Source organism: Tyto alba, unplaced genomic scaffold (genome assembly GCF_018691265.1).
Source record: "Tyto alba isolate M040663 unplaced genomic scaffold, T.alba_DEE_v4.0 Super-Scaffold_26, whole genome shotgun sequence".
Classification (NCBI taxonomy): domain Eukaryota; kingdom Metazoa; phylum Chordata; class Aves; order Strigiformes; family Tytonidae; genus Tyto; species Tyto alba.
In genome coordinates, this window is record NW_024881300.1 from 588,611 (window position 1) to 608,351 (window position 19,741).

Sequence of the window (19,741 nt, forward strand, 5' to 3'; positions counted from 1 at the left end):
GCCGGGAGTGGTGGCAGCATCACCCAGGTAAGGACCAGAACCTTCCCCTTCCTCCCTGGGGTTCCTCCTGGGTATTTGCTTGCAGGACTAAGTCCAAGACCTTTGTAGGCAGGTCTGGCTCAAAGACGAGGTGTCTCCAGAGTGTCCTTGGAGGAGCTGCAGGTTTAGCCATCAGCAGATGCTGCTTTTTTGAACCCCTCGCTGCAGGATTTCACAAGCCCGAGCCTGTAAAAGTCCACTTGAACCTGCCCCTGTGTTGCTTTGCTCTTTCAGGCAGCGTTGCCTTCTCACCTGGGACCTGGGCCAGGCTGTGCCCTGAGGGGTGCAGGATTCGGGCCTGTGCCGCTCAGTGGGTCGATTTAACACCACGCCTGCCCGGGAGCCACTACTACTCTCCAGGAGCTTGCACTTGGGGCTGTCGGGCCCACCACGGCTTGTTCCTTTCACAGGGGTGTTTTTTCGTGGTGCTCCAGGGTTTTCAAGGCATTACGCAGCAGCACCCATGCCCTGCTGTCGGAGCCAAGGCTTCCCTGCCACCCCCAGCCCTGGCACAAGGGTCAGCAGCAGGGAGCAGAGGGCTCAACCCCCCAGGGAGGGGGTGGCATGCGTTTGGGGCAGCTGAAGTTGCCAACAGATTAAACTGAGATTATTTTTTTTTTCGGGGGGGGGAGGGATTGGTGCTGGAGCATCTTCTGCCCCAGCATTCGGCACTGCCCGGCCCCTGCAGCACCCCAGTGGCAGCCATCTCCGGTCTCATCCCTCTCACTGGAGCAGACTGGGCCAGAGCAGCGGTGGCCTGTCTGCTCCGTGTGAGCGATGACGTGCTGAGCCTCGGACAGTCATCACTCTGCTTCAGAGTGAACAGTATATCAGAAATATAGGGATGCCTTTCAGGTGGCTTCCCTGGGCCCAGCGGGTGAGGAACAGGGTATGATCTGGGAGACCACTGCTCTGTGCCTCAGTTTCCCTAGTTGTGAACCAAGGCTGCAGAGGTGCTGGCCTGTGGCCAGGCAGGATGCGTACTTGTTGCTTGCCAGGCTGGGGATGCCCACAGGGCTGGGGAAGGAGGAATCAGGCTGAGGAGCTCTGGCCAAAGACAGAAGCTGAGCCTGGATGTTGAGCAGCAAAGCTGTGCCAGTGCTGGGATTCTGGGATGTGACCGCGGCTGAGATTGGGGGCGATGGGAAAGGCTGGCAGTCACTCAGGGCGGGAGGTAAACGGATCAAGCAGAAATTGGCAGGCTCAGCAAGGGGAGGCTTAGCTCAGCCCCACTCAGATTTGCTGCCTCCTGCCCCAGATCCTTCAGGGTGGGGGAAGAGTGTGGGTGGAGCAGCCTCAGGCACATCACCCTTGCATCGCCCCACGGGGTTTCAGCAGCCCCGTTGCTGCTCATCTGCGCATCCCTGTACCTGCCTGCGCCTGGGCGAGGCGACAGCCTTCCCCGCAGCGCTGCCGGTGAGTGCCTGGGGTAGCTTGGTGGCTCCAGGGCTTTTGAGGGTGCTGAAACCTGCTTGATTTGGGGGTTTTCTTTGCATTACCCCGCACGAAAACTGGGCTGGCTGCTGGGAGCCGGGGCATTCAGGACAGCTGGGTGCTGGTAATCCCATTTGTGGGCAGTGCCGGGCTAATCCTCACAGAGCCCTGAGCGGATTGGGGTGGGTTTGGGGGATCAGTGACAAGCTGTGGTGGCCAAAGGAGCCTGTGCATCCTGGGGGGTGGCTTCCCAGGGAGGTGGCAGGGAGCGTGCGGGGGTAAGTGACGGCGATGAAAGCGAGGGGCACAGCTGGGGTTTCTGCGGGGCCACCTCTGCACATCATGGGGTGGAGGAGGGGGGGGGGGTTTGGTGCTCCAAAACGGCGCTGGAGGATGAGCCATGGCAGGGGTGCAGGTCCATGGTGGGGGAGCAATGGAGCAGGTCCATGGGGAGTGATGCTGCAAGGGCGACGGAGCTGGATAATGTGGAGGGGTTTGATCTGATGCTGGAGGGGAGGGAAAGGCCGCAGTGCTCTCTGCTCCAAAGGGGGGACGGCAGGTCTGTGCCTCTCTTCTTGCTGTTAGAGACTTTAAGGCCCTTTGGCGTGAGTGGTGCAGAGCTGGCACACTGGCTGGTGCCTGCAACACGGGGAAATCGCACGTGGCTGCCTGTTCTTCGGTTCTATCACAGGCAAATCCTGGCTGCTTATTCCTATTTCTTCCAGCAACTAGTTTTTTGGGGACCCACAATGTTTCTGCCTCTTTCTTGTTCGGATGTGCCAAAGGAACAGCCCCGGCCCTCCACTTTCCTTACCAGGCCAAGGACAGGCTTAAGCTCCAGGCTTTTACAGCTGCACAAGCTTATGTTGTGGGAGGAGACCTTGGCTGTCGAGGGAGGCTTTCTCTGGGCTTGTTTAGGCTTAGTGGCGTACATTAGCCTTGGGCTTCTCTGGGAGCTGTGAAGGTCCTGAAGCACAGGTGGAAATGCTGCCGTTGCGCATGGCACTGCTGGTTTTCTGGTTTTCAGTGCTGTTCCTGGGGCATTAGCAGCTCCTTAATCCCTTATAACCAGTTGGAGGTAAAAGGCAATTTCTTAAGTGGTTTCTGGTCATTAGGCCTCCTGGGAAGTGTTTTACAGCCACCCGGTCCTGGGAGAGCTGAGCCTGCCCGTGACATGCCCCAGGGCTGGAGGTGCCATGTGGGACGATGCTTTGGCCGCATCCAAATCCAGCTCCCGGGCTTGCACAAGGCAGGGGCAAGCAAAGAGCTGAGGATACACATCACCCCACCCGGGAACCCTGGCCCGTTAAGCTTTAAGATGCCAGGGTTTGGGCAGCTCCCGATGAAACACCTCGAGGGATCTGGAGGCATTCTGCATGCCCAAAAGCTGAGCGAGGGGTTAATGCAGAGGCCAGTGCTGAGTGGCTTCCAGCCTGTAACCCGCTACGTATGTGGGGCTGGGGCCATGTGTTCACCCGGGACCAAAATTCCTCTGCAGGTCTCCTGCCTGATCTAGATAGAGCTCAGGGACCTGCTCCCTCTTGTCCTTCGTGAGCGTCTCTTGTGAGCAGCAGCGTGGGGGCTGCCTGAGATGCTCTCGAGCTCCTCAGTGAGCAGAGTGGGTGTTTTTGAGGGGCGTTGTGGGCTTAGCGGGGCTCATTGGAGGGGCAGCAGTAGAAGGCATCCCCAGGTTGAGCCCCCGGCCCTTTTCCTGTACCCAAAGCATGGGAACATACATCATTGCTCAGCTCACTGCTGCTCCCAGCCTGGTGTGACACTGAGAAGGGGTGTTAGGGACCCGAAAAGACCGAGCAAACGTTGCTTGAACAGCTGGATTTCTGTTCTGCAACATCCTGGTTTTACCTACTCCACCAACATCTCGGCAGCCACAGAGCAAGTCAGCACTGGCTGCTTTTGCTGCCCTTCCCAGGGCCCCAGGAGGTGCCTGCCCCAGCGGCCACCGTGGCCCTGGGCCGTGGCTGAAAGGTGAGGAAGGAAACTCATTTCCTAGGGGCAGAACGAGTTGATACATGTGTTGGGACGTGAACTTGCTCAAAAACAAATTCTGCTCAAGTTACTGTTGTTTTTCAGCCCTCAAATGAAAAACGAGGGGAAGCAGAGAGGACCCTGAGCAGAACATCACGGTTTTTGTGACCTATCTGCTACAGCTTCATGAGCACTTCTCCTTGTGCCACCCGTAGCCATGGAGGGCTGTGCAAAAAAAAAAAACCAACCCCTAAATGAGCAGTTACATTTAGGAAAAGCAAGTTTAACTGAGCCTGCGAGCTTAAAACAGAGAGCATAGTTTGCTCACAGTAACCTTGGGTTGAGCCAGGTTTGGTGTGGCTGTGCTGCAGCGCTGTGTTTCCCAAGCAGGACGGAGAAACAGAACGCCAAGGACCTTTTTGGGCTGCCCTGTGGACAGCGTGAGTGGCTGGGGTTCCCTGGGGAGCGTGCACCACTGCTGCTGGCCTCTTGCTGGCCAGAGACCCCTCCTCGCTACCTGCAGACTGTGGGATGCTGAGCTGGATCGAGCGAGTGGTTCCCCAGCCCCCGGCGCCCCATCCGACAGAGGAGACGCCCCCGGCCCCAGTGCAGGACCCGGAGCCGGAGAAGGTGAGCGGGGAGCCAGTTTAGGGGGTACTGGGGACCCCGCAAACGTGGTGGAGAGATGCCCAGTGCCTCTACATTCAGCCCCGACACCGCGTACCCAGGGATGCTCCACAGCATCCTCGGGAGGAATGGGGGCCAGGCTGCGTCCCTCCCCTGAGCTGCTGGGAGGCAGCAGGAAGGATGTCCCTGGAGTCTGCAGCCACCTTTGAGACCTGTGCCTCACTCTCTGACACCTTCTGCCTTTTATCTTGAAGGCACCAACAGGAAAAGCCAGTGGCCCTGGGGATGCTGCTGACCACGCACACACCGAAGGTAAGCCCCCACGGCGGGGGGCAGTGGATCAGTGTTCCTTTACCAGCTGGTCCCACTCCTGCCCAACACACCAGGGGCTGCTGGAGTGGTGATGGAAGCTTGCATATATATATATATATATATATTTTTTTTTTTTTTTTTTTTTTTTTCCCTGATGCCATTGAAGAGGTGGATAAGAATGTGGGACCTGCAGTCCCCGAGGACCCAGGCACTGTGTTTGAGAGGTATTGCTCTTGCACCTTCCGGCGTGCAACGTGGTCTGCTTGGGATTTTGCATTCAGTGAAGGGCTGGATGCCTGGGATGGGGAGGGTCCCAGCCTGACTCACCCCCTTCCCTGGCAGCGTGGGGAGCAGTGTGTTCTCCTGGATCTCCCAGGGACTGGAGAAGGTGATTCCCCAGCCGGCCCCGGCGATGCTGCAGGCACCTGGGAAGAGCTTGGAGACAAGCATTGACGTTCCTGATCAGGTAAGTGACAGATCCAGGCAATGATCTGGCATATTTGGGCTTCTAGCTCTTTTTACCTTTTCTTCTTGTTTTTTCCTTTCTATCGCTCTCCCAGTGCTAACTGGGAACACTAAACCTACCCTGTATGGGGTTCTGCCTTCATCCATCCCCGGGGAAAGGGCAGGTTTCCCCCCGTGCCTGGTGGGATGAGCCCCACCTTAGCTGCTGGGTGGGTGATGGTCTGTTTAATTTTTCAGACGGAGGTCCAGATCCTCAGGGACAAGGAAGAGAATGCTCTGGGTAAGGAGATCCAGGAGCCTGCAGCACCCCGGGGGCCTTTCTGGCACTCCCACATCCCACTCCCCAGTTGGTGATGCTGGTGTTATTGTCCCCTTGAGCTGGCTGATGGGGGAACCAGGAGCTCCCAGTAGGGCAGGTCCTGGCTCTTCCCCCATGCCCGCAGCACTCCTCTCCTTGCAGTGATAACCCCCGTCAATCCGGAGGAGACCAAACCGGATGACAAGCCTGAGGCCAGCTCAGATACCAGCACGGAGGAGTGGTGGGTCCCTGGGGAGGCTGGCGGGGGGATGCGGGAGGGCAGGAGGGGTGCAGGACCTGCTCCCTGACCGTGGTGTGCTTTTCCCGCAGGGCAGGATCACGGGTGCTCAGCTGGTTGGTGCAGGGCTTCGAGAGGATAGTGCCGCAGCCAGAGATGCCGAAAAAAACGGAGGTGAGCACTGCCCGGCCAGAGGAGAGGTGGGGGCTGCTGGGTAGAGGTTACAGCAGAGCGGGCTCCCTGTCCTTGTCCTCCTGCGTGCTCCAGCTGGAACCCTGGGGAGGAAAACCCCAAGGGAAAATCAGCAGAGTAAAAGAGAGACCTCAGGGTGACATCCCGGTGCTCCCCAACATGGTCACATGCTGGAGGGACCTTCTGTTCGGGACCTGCTGGTGCCAGCAGAGCCAGAGTCTGGGTTCAGTGGTCCTTGTCAAGGAACTGGGGCCAAAGCCACAGCAGAGGGTGCATGGGGCTGTGTGTGTAGGTCCCCTTGGGGTGAGGGATGTGCCCACCCAGGGTGGCATGGGGCCATAGACGATGCTTTGCCATGTCCGCCCATCCCTCTGTCCCTCTGCAGCCGGAGCCGAAGGAGCAGAAATGTGAAGCTGTAGCGGGAGGTGAGCGGTTTTCCCCTTCCATGGGAGGCCCTTTCAGAGGGCGCACTGCCTTCAAGAACACGGGTGCAGGCAGGCACCAGCGCTGGGGCTGCCCTCCATCCCCGCGCCCCAGGGTACTGACTGTGCCGAGAAAGGTGGGCACGCCGGGTCCCAGCATCATGGCACTGTCCCTACACCATGGTTGTCCCCAAACTGCCCATGTTCCGGGCTGGGTCCCTGGGGGAGAGTCTGCCAGGGGGGTCCCCCAAGCCTGTCCTTCTGTGGGAGGTGACCCTTCCTCACTTACTCCTCTTCCCCGACAGTTTCTAAGATGACTCCTGTGTTGCCTATCCCCTTTCTCCTTCTGAATAAACCCGAGCAGGCACAAAAGGGACTGATGCCCAGGCACAGTCAAAAAGCAGTGCTGCAGCCGCCCAGAGCGTCCCAGTAGCAGTGGAGCCAGCAGCGGCCAAGGCACAGCCGGAGCCAGTGGCCACCCCCGTCCCTCAGTCCCCCGCTGGGGACGGCAGCAGGTAACCACAGCGGCAGCTTCTGCGTGGGTACTGTGGCCAGAGGGGTGGCTGCCGTGGGAGCAAAGGCTCTGGCAGCCAGGTCTAACAGTGGTTTCTGGTCACCAGGATGTTTGCCTGGTTTATCCAGGGGCTGGAGAAGGTGATGCCGCAGCCGGTGACCAGGGAGAAGAAGGACGCCGAGGTATGCTGTCTGCTAGCTAGGCAAAGGGCACACGAATGCTGTGTCCCCGGTGGGGAGAGGGTCCCCTGCCATGCAGGTGCCACCAGATCGGTGTCGGGACCTGACGTGGTGTCGCAGTTTAACCCCAGCCAGCAATTAAGCACCACACAGCCGTTGCTCGCTGTCCCCCCACCACAGTGGGATGGGGGAGAGAATTGGGGGAAAAAAAAACCAAAAAAAAGTAAAACTTGTGGGTTGATATAAAGACAGTTTAATAGGACAGAAAAGGAAAGGAAAATAATAATGGAATGTACAAAGAAATACAGTTGCTCACCACCCACTGACCGATGCCCAGCCAATCCCCGAGCCATGGTGCCTCCCGGCCAGCTCCCCCCAGTTTATATACTGGGCATGATGACATATGGTATGGAATCCATATGGCTTGTTTGGGTCAGCTGTTCTTGCTGTGCCCTTTCCCAGCTTGTGCACCCACAGCCTCCGGAGGCAAGGCAGCACAAGAAGCTAAAAGTCCTTGACTTAGTTGCTGCTAAGCAGTGTTTATACTAAAACATCAGTGTGTTATCAGCATTGCTCTCATCCTACATCCAAAACACAGCACTATACCAGCTATTGGGAAGAAAATTAACTTTATTCCAGCCAAAACCAGGACATGTGGTTTGGGCTGTCACCCAGGTGCTTCAAGAAAACAAACCCCCACAACCCGCTTAGCTGATGAAAGTCAGGATTTGGCTTCTAAGCAGTGACAGAGCCGACAGCGTGTGCTTTCTTTACCTTTTCTTTGCCTTTCCGTGCAGCACCAGGTAGTGCCCAAGCCCTGCCATCTCACCCAGGTGCAGTCCAGCCCTAAGGAAAAGCAGCAACAGCAGCTTTACATGCTCTCCTTTCCTTCCCTCACACCCAGACGAGCTCACTGGTGTGCTCCTGCCCTTTACCGTTGTGCAGGGGGATGCTTGTGCCCTCAGCCAAGCCATCCAATGTGCTCCAAGAAATCACCCAGGTTATTTAGGGTAAAAGGGTCACATTTACTGAAAATGGGGAATTTAGGGTAAAAAATTTAGGTTTACTGAAAATGGGTGACATCTCACATTTCTGTGTTCTTCCTGGCAGGGAGTGGCCGCAGCAACCTTGAGTCCTGTGGAAGAAAGTAAGTGGTTGCTCCATCTCACCATGCTGGTTAGCTTGCCGAGGTCAGAAAGGTTATTGGGAAGAGAGGCCGCTGGCAGCTTTGGGTGCCAGCTGGGGAGGTCTGAAATCCCCCGGGGAAGCCACGAGAGACTGTTGCTGCTTGAGAAGCAGCAGCCAGTCTGGAGCTGTGGCACCGGCTTGGTAAAACTCAGGCCGTGGGAGTCTCTGAGTGCAGCATCCCACATCCTCAGGTCTTGGGTTTTGAGGTTGGTGCTGATATCAGGGTCTGTCCTCGAGCTGTGCCGGAGGATGTTTGCCAAGCTGGTGGGATTTGATCAAAGGCCTGCAAGGGAATTCAAACCTACCTCCTTCATCACCCCCTTTGGCACGTTTGCTGCTGGGATGGAGGGTGTTTGCCGAGCTTGGTGTGAGAGATGTCTAGGGAGGTACCTCAGGAGAACAAAATCATGGGATTAGATGTGTTAAATGTGTCTGCATGGTGGTAGGAAAACATTGCAGGGTTCACACCGCTGCTTGCCTGCCGGTGGAGGAGAACAAGCACCGGCTCTGTGAGCAGATGGGCTTGGCTCCCCCTGCCAGCCCTGTTGCGGGCTGCTGAGCAAAACGGGGAGCCCGGCCGGGAGCCACGGCCGCCCCCACGGATGGACCGGGCAGGGGAGATGTCACGCAGCCCCGTGCAAGCGCCGTCCCCAGGGAGGAGTGGTTGGCTGGGCCGTGGGAGCTGCTGATGGGAGCGGGGACCTGCTGCGGCGTGCAGAGGCTGTGCGTCCCCCCCGGGGATGTGCCGGGAGGCTGCTCCCGCAGAGCCAGCAGCTACTTGGTGGGATCTCGGAGCAGAAAATCCTGTGGGAAGCAATTTCTCTGCGTGTTTATACAAATTGGAGACCTGAGCGCTGCCCTGAACCCTGGGAAGAGGCAAAGCCGGTGGGATGCTGCTGCACGTGCGGGGCAGTCGCACCCTTTGTGCGCGGCTGGCTTATGTTACAGCTCGCTTGGGCGCCTTGAGGCATCTCGAGGTCACTTAATCTGCCCAAGAAAGGGAGTGATTGGGTCAAGCGAGAGATCTACCCCAGCACCAAACTGCCAGCAAGCTCATTAATGTTTTCCTTCTCCTTTTGTTTCAGGGGGCAAAGGGGCTTAGCGCCTCTGAAACAAATGGAAAACGAAGACCATGGTGGGCCAGCCCTTCCCACAACAAAATGAGACCAAGCTGAGGAGAAAGCGCAGCTGGGGAGGAAAAGCAAAGGGGAATCTGCAGATGGTCTCTAGCTCCTTCCCAGCTGGGGTAGCAGGGACCAGAGTTTGGCTGCGTATCCCTGGTCCCACAGGGCTGTCCCATCCTGGCTCCCTCTTCACTCCGGGAACTGGAGCTATTGGTTTTGCAGGTTGATGTCTATGAGACGGGAGCTATAATTTATAGGAGGGTAGAAAAGCATCACTCAGGACACCTCGGAGGCAGAAAGCCTCTTGCTGCAGCCTCCCAGCACTCCCAGCCCTCTCAAACCTCTCCCTAGCATCCTAATATTCACCCACAAGACCTCCAGCTGAAGTAGTCCATAGGCTTCTTTTAGTCAACTTCTGCCTCCGAGGTGTAATATCATGAAGTTCTTTAAGCTCTCGTCAGCTTCTTATTGCTTTTCTTCCATTAACTGTTTTCTCCCAGCAAGTGGAAAGGGCTCTGGTTTGTAGCAGCAAATGCAGGTGGGTGAGGTTAATCTCTAGGTGAATAGGTAGGAGTTAGCAGTTACAAGCCTTTCCACAGGCTCTCCTTATAGGAGAACTTATCCCAAACCCTCCTTACCCCCATCTCCATCTGCTCCCTCCCGAAGCTCACCGCTCTTTGGGTGCACACCAACCGCGGTGGCAGGCGTGCCCTGGCAGGGCAGGGGGCCCGGGGGCCGTCTCCAGCCCAGAGATGCAGGCGTAGCCAGTGCAGGCACCGCAGGGCCGGATGGGCTGAGCGCCCCTGCACCCCAGGGTTTCAGTACAGACCTCAGAATCACAGAATGGTTTGGGTTGGAAGGGACCTTAAAGCTCATCCAGTGCCCCCCCCTGCCCCGGGCAGGGCCCCCTTCCCCCAGCCCAGGGGGCTCCCAGCCCCGTCCAACCTGGCCTTGAACCCTTCCAGGGAGGGGGCAGCCACAGCTGCTCTGGGCACCCTGGGCCAGCCTCTCGGCACTTTTATCATACAACATTTCTTACATCTAATCTGAATCTACCCCCTTTCAGTTTAAAACCATTGCCCCTTGTCCTGTCGCTACGGGTCCTCATGAAAAGTCTTTCCCTGTCTTTCCTCTTGATATATTGAAAGGCCATGATAAGGTGTCCCACCACCTCATTGCACGTTTTTAGGATGATCTCGACAGCTGTAGTGATGAGTCACGAGCCAAGCCACCACCCTGAGCCCCATCCCCTGTGTTTACAACAAGCCCTGCCGGTACCAGGCTACAATTTTAGTATTTGCCCTGTCTTCATATAACGTATCCAAAAGTTGTGACGTGTTTTAAAAGCCATCTCCCTGATTTCTGTCCTGCATTTTAATTAATGGAGATCTAGAGGGAATAGGCTAGAGGCAGCGTGGGCACCTTGGGGTGGGTAAATACAGCACAGAGCCAGCTGTGGGTGGGTTTCCTGCCTTTCTGTAGTTGAATTTGCACGTTTCCTATTAGCTTCACTGTGGACATGTAAGTTTTGATGTCAGGCAGACCTCAAAATAAACTGGTTTTACAGTACGCGGATGCGCTTCCTCCTCCTGTTTCTCCGGTGTGTGCCTGATGTGGTAGGATGGGTACCCCTGGGACACGGAGGGGGCTGGTCATGGGTCAGACCCCCGCTCTCCGCTCTGCAGCTGGCCTCACAGCCTCCCCAGTAACCCTGCCGGGGTTTCCCCCAGCGGGGCTGGGGAGCGCCGGGGTGTGCGGGATGCTTCCGAACGTGGCGTGGTGCTCGGGGCGCCGCAACCTGGGCTCTGGGTTGTGTCTTGCTCTGCGAGACCAGGGCCCTCGGGCTGTGCCAGCCCAGCGCTTCACTGCAGGTTCCCAAGGGGAAAGGCTTCGGGCTCTTCCTGCGGCTGCTTCTGTTTGCAAGGAGAGACGACGTGGCCTGGAGACGGGCCAAATCATCTTGCTGGTGGAGGTTTCTACGCGCGTAGGGAAGCCGACAGGCATCTAGATGCAAAGGGTTATAGTTCTCATAGGGCTTTGGCTGCGCTTGGCACAAAATGGTGAATTTTCTTCTTCCTTCTGGCAAAAGTGCCCCAAGCATCTGTCCGGCACAGTTCGGGGCGACCAGGGCTGCGTAGGTCTGTGCAGGCTGAGAGGTGTTTCGGTCCCAGCATGAGGCAGCACCGCTGCATCGAGCAGCTAAAACGTGGGATCTGCCCTGGCCCTACCCTTGGCCTCTTGAAAATGTGCTTCTCTCCCTTCGTCAACCCCCTTTCCCCATTCCCGTTTCAGTTCATATTGTCCCTGAGGAACCTGAGGAGACTGACCTCGCCCTGGAAGAGATCGATGATGACTGGATTAATGAAGCCACATGTGAGATGATGGCCTGGGATCGCGAGGCTGAGCTGGTGACAGATGATCATCCTCTTCCCCCCATACAGGAGGAACCTCAGGAAGAAGAAAACAGGTAGGAGGAGGGAGATGCTATTGATGGGCAGCTCTGCATGCCCTCCAGCCACCAGCGTGGGGGCCAGGGGAGGAGATGAGCACGTCCCTGGGCGTTCCTCCTTGCCAGCGCGGGTGGTGGAGCTGGCAGCAGGCAGCCGAGGTGCCTGTTTCCAAAGAGAAGGAGCCAAAAGGTGTTTGGGCTAACAGCTGTTCTTTCTGGTGTTGAATTTGGGTTGGGACAGGCAGTGGTAGAGCCATGAATGCAATGCTTCATGTTGCCCTGCAGAGGACAGCTGAAGGATGCTCTGCTTAGGCTTCCTGTATGTAGATTTTGGCCCTAAGGCAAGAGGGTTTGGACCTCGCTCCCATCAGCTGCGCATCCAACTGCCATGACATTTAGAAATGATAGTCTTCTCTATATAATTTGTCCTATGTCTTCCAAAAGAAACGCCTGCTGAGGTCTTCCTGAGAGCTGGGCAATATGTTCAGAGCTGGGAGTGAGCTGCATTGCAGGAGGGGGATGAGAGGAGGCCATGCATGCTCCCAAAGTGCTTGAGAGCCCCCCAGAATGGTCCCGGTGCACGTACAGGAGAGGGTGAGCGCAGCAGTGCTCACCTCCAACACGGGCAGTGCTCGACTGTACTGAGCACAAGCAATGCCCAGAGCCCTGTTCGCTCAGCAGAGCTCTTTTCTGCTCAGCTAGAAAACACTGGACATATTATAAAAATAATTTTCAGATTTTTGTCTCCTTAGTATATGAGCCTGAGAAGCCGTGGGCAGCGAGCACGTCCTGTCCTGGAGGGTGCATTTGATTAAGAGGGAGGTTTTGGTCAAAATCAGCAACAAGTGACCCCTAAGCGCATCCTCTCCCCATGCTGCAAGGGGAATTTGAAGGCTCAAGGACTCTGGTTTTGTGTTCCCAAGCTTTTTCCTGTTCTTCCTCCCACCTGCCTGGGGCTGCAGATACTAATGGGCTGTGAAACCACATAGGGCCCGGGTGCCCAGGCATGTCCACCCCCCCAGGGTGGAGGGGGGGCACCTCTGGCCAAAGGGGTTGCAGAGACTGTCAGCGCTCTTTTTGGATTTCACCTAATGAGTTTCTCTTTCCCAGGATATGGGTGTGCTCCCTGATCACTGCTGAGGAGAAGGAGGAGGAAGAGGAAAAGGAGGAGGAGGCGGGGGGGGAAGAAGAGGAGGAAGAGAAGAACAAGGTGGAGGAGGAGGAAGAGGAGGTGGAGGAGAGTGCAGGGTGAGTGGCTCCCGTTGCCTTTATGGCTTCGTTGGAAACGAGCGTGAATGCAGTCGTCATTTCAGTTGCATTCACAAGCTGGAGAGGCTGAAACACCCGTGGATGGGCGAGCTCCTCCTGGCAGAGCGGAGCTGCCCAGCCTGGCGAGCGGGAGGGATTCTGGCGGGAGGGAGGGATGCTTTGCTTTCCGGAGGGATGCTTTCCGGAGGGATGCTTTCGCAAACCGGCTCGCGCCAGGGCTCGCTGCCGACACGGTGCCTGGTGACGGGCGAGTGTCTCCTGGTGACACAGGCTCCATCTCCATCCCAGCCGCCCGTAGCAACAGCAGCCCCTGGCCATCCCCTCCCGCGGGGGCCAGCGGCTCAGCTGAGCAGGGCCCCGGCTTGCGCCTTCGTCGGGAGCCGGGAGCACCCAGCTCCTGGAGACGGTCCACGGCATCAAAAACCATTAATTCAGGGCAGTTGGGATTATTATTATGAGTATTGCAGAGCTGAATTTAAAGACAGGATTATGTGTTGTGCCTGAAAATGATACTTAATACAAGTAGGTACAATTTTACATTTTTTTCCTCTTGTAGAAAGTAGCCGAGTTTTTGTCAGCTGTTGTAGATGGTGGCTTTGGTGTAAATGGTATTTAGGAAAATCTTTCCACTTAGGTTAGTGATTTGCTCTGATTTCCTGTGAGATAAACGTTTAGGTATTTATTACCTAGTGCTACAATATTATTCTCTGTTAATTCCTCTGAAGTAGCTAGATTTTCAGGAAGAGGCTGAAAATGCATGATTATTTTTTTCTTTCATCAAAATCTGTTCCTGGAACTCCACTATAGATACTCGAGCTTCACTTGTTGAGTGAATCAGATGCTGCTCTATCCTTTAGTGTGTTTGTTTATGGGGAAAGAGAGACGCTGGTGGGTTTTCTAGATTAGGATGAGAAGATTTGTGATTGCATTTGAAGGGACCCTAATTAAAAAAAAAAAAAAGGGAGGGGGGATTATTAAAAATAATTTTTAAAAGACCTTGGAAAATAACAGTTTTTCAAGACATGGAGATAAGAGAAAAAGCAGCCACCATTTGTTACATACATCTTCTGACTTAGGACCTGCCACGGATACAGAAAGATGTTTTTTAAATTTTCATGCATTTAGCTGTCTTCAACTTTTTTTCATTACCCTCAGTCCCCACTTTGCATCTCTCACCAGGAAAGAGCAAACTGGGAGATAAGTGAACAGAACAAGATGATGATAAAGTTATATTAAACCAGTAAGATTGATCTTGTGAGCCCCCATTGTCATAACAGCTGAACTGGTCTGTGCTTGCTGCTGAAGGAAAATGAGAATTATGTGTCCTGGTGGTGTCTTGTAGAGGCAAATGTGGGATTTGGATGGTTCTTGTGGGACAGCCTTGCCTGGAAATTAAGCTCTCAGCTTTTTATTTGGCAAAATTTTTATTATATGAGAGATTATTATGCCCAGCAGGAGAAACATACTGCCTGTGTCTTTCTGCATATGCAATTTTTGTGTATGCATATGCAATATCCTGCATTATTTATTTCACCTCTCACCTGGTCTCCCACATAGTATTTTTTCCAAGTCCCTTCTAACCTAAGCAGCAATTTTTTTTTATTTTTTTCACCACTACTGTATTAAATTACAATTTTTGTGGTATTGTTCTGTAAATGAGGCTTGAGGAACAATGCTCCCCGGAATCGGGAGAGCTGTACAGTGTCTCGCATCGCCCCTGCTGACGTGATGCCCCTCCATCCGCAACGTGCCCAACCTCAGGCAGGGCAAAAGTGAGCTCAGGCACCTGTTTCTGCTTGATCTCTACCATCCAGACCCCTGCTCCAGTCGCCTTGTCTCACCACTGATGAGGGTGTGGATGAAGTCTACTTTGTAGAGGAGGCCCTCCGGTTTGAGCAGTTGGAAGAAGCTGAGATAAGTGATCTCGAAGGCGCTTTTTTACAGGTATGGCATCACTCCCTGCCTGGACTCAGGTCTGCAGTGGGCTCTTGCTGCCCAGGACATGCCAGGGGCTCAGAGCTTGTCCATGGGGACACGGTGTCCTGGCAAGGAGCAGGGACCAGGATGGTCACTGGGCGTATTGTCCGCTGGGATGTCACCATCTCTGAACCTGAGACAGCAGCAGTAGCTGTGCACCAAGGGAGAGATGAGTTCACCCGAAAACACTCGCACTGAGCGACGAGCTGAGAGGCTGGCGAGTGGTGGGAGGATATGGGGCACCCAGTCAAGCTGCAAAGTCTGTGCTTTTCCCGATGGAGCAGGTCTTTTTTTCCTTAAAATGGCTTTTTTCATTTTGAAGGTGGAAGAGGAGACAGCTGAAGCCACTGAAACCGACGCTGAAGGTATAATACATAACAGCATAATGTCAAACTGAGATGAACCAAAGCGGGCAACGCGATGCCCGGTGAGGGGAAAATGCAGCTTCTCCCCCCGAGCTGCTTGCTGTCTGGGAGCGAGCAGCTGAGTTTTCATCAGCACGGGCCTACGTGGGCACTCGGGGCTTTTCACTGCCTTAAAGCATCCCGTGGGCATAGCACAACGGCAATATTGTCATCAGCTGGAGCCAGCTCTGAAAAGCTGGTGCTTACACAGTACTTAATCTTATTGATTAAGCAATCTCTGATGTGAAGTAAGAGTTTCTCCTTCAGCTAAAGAATGTAGGGGAGCATAAAAAGGGGTTTCTCTACCACTTTGCATAATACGGGAAATAACCAGTGGCATAAAGCGCATTTAAATGTAACATTTTAGGAGGTAATGGGTTGGTAAGGAAAATTAGGTAGTGAGCTCCCATCGCAGCCTGAGCGAGCAAAGGCAGGTCCTGGCACAACTCCACCGACGTCAGGGGTGTTGCACAAGGGATGGCTTGACCTGCGCCCTGACACAAGCTGGAGATTTCTCTGCTGATGCAGCCCTGGCAGAGCACCCTGCTCTTGCGGCGATGCTGCCAAAATGCAGGGTGGGATGCTCGCCGCCGCTTTGCTGTGCTACCAACACCTGTGAGCAGCAGGCAGCGACACAGCCCCCCGCAGCCCTGCGTTTCTCTGCGCTGACGCAGTCATCCTGTCTCAAACCACTCTGTGTTTTATTGCAGCTTCAGATGCCTTGTCCTTTGCTTGAAGCACCTAGGCGCCTAGCAGCATGTCCAAGCGTGCCCGAGACGTCGAGCTCGATCGGCTGGTGTACGACAAGCCGCTCGACAGCGGGGACACCTCCCCTCCTGGCCTTTGCACACTAGAGCAGCTCCCCAATGTCCCCAGCTACCGAGCCACCGCTGCCTCCCGCATCCCCATCCTTGTCGCCAGCAAGTCAGAGGCTGGAGTTGTCAACCCCAATTTTTGCAGTGAGGAGCAATCCCCCCTAGGTATTAGACATATCGGCTGGGACAGTGGGCTTGCATAGCTTGAGGGGGGCAAGCAGTTACTGCTGTAGTAACTGCTTTTTGTTGCTTTTTGGAAAAAGTATAATAATAAAAGCACGATTCATGTTGCAGCACAGAGGCTGGGGAACAAAATTCATGGGGTTTCTGCTTCCGCCTCATCACTATGTGCCTTTCTAGCTAGCCCCTGAGAGTGTTTGCAAATATCCATAAATCGTATGATATATGTTTTGACCTGCTTGGCTAGAAACTCTCCCAAAAGATCTACAGGCAGAGGGTTAAATATTCTCTGCATATGCAGTTTTCTCCTTAGCAATTGTGCAACCCACTCATGCTAAGAGGATGGTAAGATGGAGGTTTGCTGTTCAGTTTTCTGCCTTTTAACCCAGAAGTATAAATTATGTTTCTGTAGCTTTGCTTTGCTTTGTTTTTAACCAGCGAGCCAAATTCTGCTGCTTTTCCTTATATGCAATGGGATTTTAACTTTGCAAAGGGCCTTTTCTCAGTGGTTTGATCAAGCCATGCTCTGATCTACTGATCTCACATCAGCATGGGACAGGAGGGGATGCACAGCATCTTTCAGACCTGTGAAAGCCCCCCCTTAGAAGAAATCCTGCAGGAACTCATTTTATTTTATTATATAGCTGAGGAAATGGATGACACTTCACAGCCCAGCCGGCTGCGGGGTCTAGCCAAGAATAAACCCCGGTGCCATTTCTCCCTTGGGCCACTGGCATCTCTCTACCCACTCTAAGCTTCCAACATTCCTGCTTCGAACCTTGCTTGTACCAGGAAGCAGTTATTACCTCTGCAAAAGAGAGAGGCTGTAAGTGCTTATTTAAATAGTGCCTTATTCTGCATGAAAAGCAAATGCCCGTGTAATTTGGAGCTTGCATGATCCATGTGTTTATGTTCAGAAGGCCCAGGAGAATTCCTAGACCCTGGGAGACAGTTTTACAGCTGGAAATCCTGGGTTCCTGCATGACACCTGAAGCCGATAATCCCAGAGACCCAACGCTTGCACGGAGTAGTTGCAATCACTGCAAGCTGGGAAAGCAGAAGGGAAGCAGATGGCACTTCTTATGGCGTTAAAAAATGGGCAAAAAAGAAATGCTCCAAACTGCTAGGAGAAAGGAGTGCTGGGCAAGAAGGGTAGGGAGGGAAAAGGAGAGTCCTTCCAGCATACTGAAGGGTGCAGGGGCAGCTCCACGGGGGAGATGGGGCTTGGGGATCCATCCTGGCTGCAGGCTGGGCCCTGTGCCCCCCTCACCTGCAATTATTGTCCTTTTCCACGGGCCAGGAAATTACCCCGCTGTGGACATCAAGGACGTGGACAGCGAAGGCGATGCTGCGGAGAATGACGGTTCCCACCTGCCAGTGCCCACCCCCAACGCTCCCAACATGCTGACGGTGCCTGGCACGGCCCCGCCATCCCCCAGGTATGGCTCTGCCCCGGCGCCGTCCCCACCTCCCGGGGGTCTCACCCCATCCCACACCCCACCCCCCCTCGCAGTGCTGGCGTGGGAAAATTTATACAACCGCATGGAGCAACCCATTTCTGGCAGGTTTGGACAACGAGCCAGGGCGACGCATGTGCGTGGCGAGTGTCACCCACCGTGCAAGGCAGGGCAGGTGGCAAAAGCATTGCCTCTTGTTTGCATTTTTTAATTAAACGGTTAAATTTCCTTTAAAGCTTTTAAGGGCTGGGGACAGCCCTGTCTGTCCATCCCTCTGGAGATGGGCTGGATTCCTAGGCTGTGGTCCGATCCCATTTGTTGGCACACACACCTCTGCTCCCAAATCCGGAGCGCGGAGGGTCTGTGTGCTGAGTATGGGCCTTCATCATTAAAAACCAACAGTTTTCTTCTTGTGTTTTTGCTTGGAAGAGTTTGCAGCACCTCTCCCCTGGCTTGATGTCTTTGGATTAAGGATGCTTGGAGAGGGGGAGGATAAAACTGAGCTTTAAAATTGAGCCTAGAGGAAGCTGATATTTTTTCGGCTGTTGGGGTTTTTTTGAGGCTCATTCTTGAAGAGGATTAAAAATAAAAAACAAGGTGTGTTTTTCTATGCTGAAAACCAGGTGTTATATTCATCCTCACTTAATAGTTCGGATCCTTTAGTAAACAAGCTTCCGGAGGACTTGAAAATAAAATGGCAAAAATGTCCATAATCCAGTCTGTAGAACAGCTTTTTGAACTTGGAAAGCAGAGCCCAAGGAGTCATATGAAATACCTGCAGTGCAAATACTGACAGCGTTAAGAAGCCAGTTATTTAAAGCCTGCTGAATCTCACTGCCTTTTTTCTATCAGCCCAGCAACGAAAATTGTCCTGTGACAACAAGCTCATCGCTGGAGAGCGGTCGAGGCTCACATCCTCAGCCACAGAGCGCTTGGGATCAGTCTGGGGAAACACCTTTGGCAGTCGCTTCTCGGGATGTGTTTTTCTCTCTCCAGTTAGTGAACAGGACAGGCTATTTTTCTGTGACAGAAAAGTCCATGTTTTCCATTCCCATCATCAGGCACGGCAGCTCTCGCTTTGACTCAGGGTCAAGGTGATGGGCTTTCTCCTATGCCTTCAACCAACGTAGAAAATGGACAATTCCCATTAACACCCATATCATTCATCCCAGCACATCCTGAGCATCTTTGGAGCCCAGGGTCCAGCAACCCAAAGGCACAACCTTAGTTTATTTAGATCCACCCTTTTTTATCAAAGCTTTTATCAAGACCTTGTTGCAGCCTTTCAATATGTAAGGGGGGGCTTATGAAAAAGATGGAGAAAGACTTCTTACCAAGGCCTGTAGTGACAGAACAAGGCACAATGGTTTTAAACTGAAAGAGGGTAGATTTAGATGACATATTAGGAAGAAATCCTTCCCTGTGCGGGGGGGGAGGCGCTGGCCCAGGGTGCCCAGAAGAGCTGTGGCTGCCCCCTCCCTGGAAGGGTTCAAGGTCACTTTGGACAGGGCTGGGAGCCCCCTGGGCTGGGGGAAGATGTCCCTGCCCATGGCAAGAGGGTCAGACTAGATGATCTTCAAAGGTCCCTTCCAACCCAGACCATTCTGTGATCCTACGGTTCTCCAGTAGAGCTGCGTTTTTGAGCACCTCAGTTTTCTCATGCTATTTTCTACCAGTTTCTTAAAGCAGGTTGTATATTTGCAGTTACATGTATGAACATATGAACCTTTCTGCCGTGTCTCCAGGTAGTGTCTCTCAAGACAACGCTGGAGGTCACTTGGTAGAGCTAGAGATATTTAAAAGCAAGCAACTCCTGTGTCGCTACATAAAGAAATAAAATTTCATCCTTGTGAACCAGAAGGAAAATGCTTGGCTCCAGCTGGTGTTTTCAGAGGAAGAGGACATCAACTCTGCATTGAGCAATATCCATTTATCCTAAGTCACTTCTGTTGGCCTCACTCTTGAGGGTTTTTTTCCCACATGGGGCTGTGAAGGATTAAGGTTAACGTTGTTTAGACAGAGTTATGAAAGACTCACTGCAAACGAGCTACACTTTGTCTAACTGGTGCCTGGAAAGAGCCTCTTGCAGGTGATGAATACCAGGCTCCACCAGCTAATACCGTGTGGGCAGAGCCCCTCTGAGGGACCCTGTGCATCCCGCATTGCTCTGGG

At 54.0% G+C, this 19,741-nt stretch overlaps 1 protein-coding gene across 2 annotated transcripts in view; it reads left to right on the forward strand.

Moving 5' to 3' along the window:
• The first annotated feature begins 1,311 nt into the window (after positions 1 to 1,311).
• Positions 1,312 to 19,741, forward strand: part of CNGB1 (cyclic nucleotide gated channel subunit beta 1) — a 34,090-nt gene continuing 15,660 nt past the window's right edge. The window contains exons 1-17 of one of the 2 annotated variants that reach the window (XM_032992804.2): positions 1,312 to 1,455; positions 3,850 to 4,089; positions 4,341 to 4,398; positions 4,565 to 4,622; positions 4,741 to 4,864; positions 5,101 to 5,143; positions 5,324 to 5,402; positions 5,492 to 5,573; positions 5,977 to 6,016; positions 6,378 to 6,528; positions 6,634 to 6,709; positions 7,817 to 7,853; positions 11,311 to 11,485; positions 12,578 to 12,715; positions 14,551 to 14,680; positions 15,036 to 15,078; positions 17,413 to 17,551. In XM_032992804.2, the coding sequence (XP_032848695.2) occupies positions 3,991 to 4,089; positions 4,341 to 4,398; positions 4,565 to 4,622; positions 4,741 to 4,864; positions 5,101 to 5,143; positions 5,324 to 5,402; positions 5,492 to 5,573; positions 5,977 to 6,016; positions 6,378 to 6,528; positions 6,634 to 6,709; positions 7,817 to 7,853; positions 11,311 to 11,485; positions 12,578 to 12,715; positions 14,551 to 14,680; positions 15,036 to 15,078; positions 17,413 to 17,551 (1,472 nt within the window). In that variant the 5' untranslated portion in view covers positions 1,312 to 1,455; positions 3,850 to 3,990. Of the gene's footprint in view, positions 1,456 to 1,624; positions 1,752 to 3,849; positions 4,090 to 4,340; positions 4,399 to 4,564; positions 4,623 to 4,740; positions 4,865 to 5,100; positions 5,144 to 5,323; positions 5,403 to 5,491; positions 5,574 to 5,976; positions 6,017 to 6,377; positions 6,529 to 6,633; positions 6,710 to 7,816; positions 7,854 to 11,310; positions 11,486 to 12,577; positions 12,716 to 14,550; positions 14,681 to 15,035; positions 15,079 to 17,412; positions 17,552 to 19,741 lie in introns of those variants that run through there. The other variant, XM_032992803.2, reaches the window with a different exon arrangement.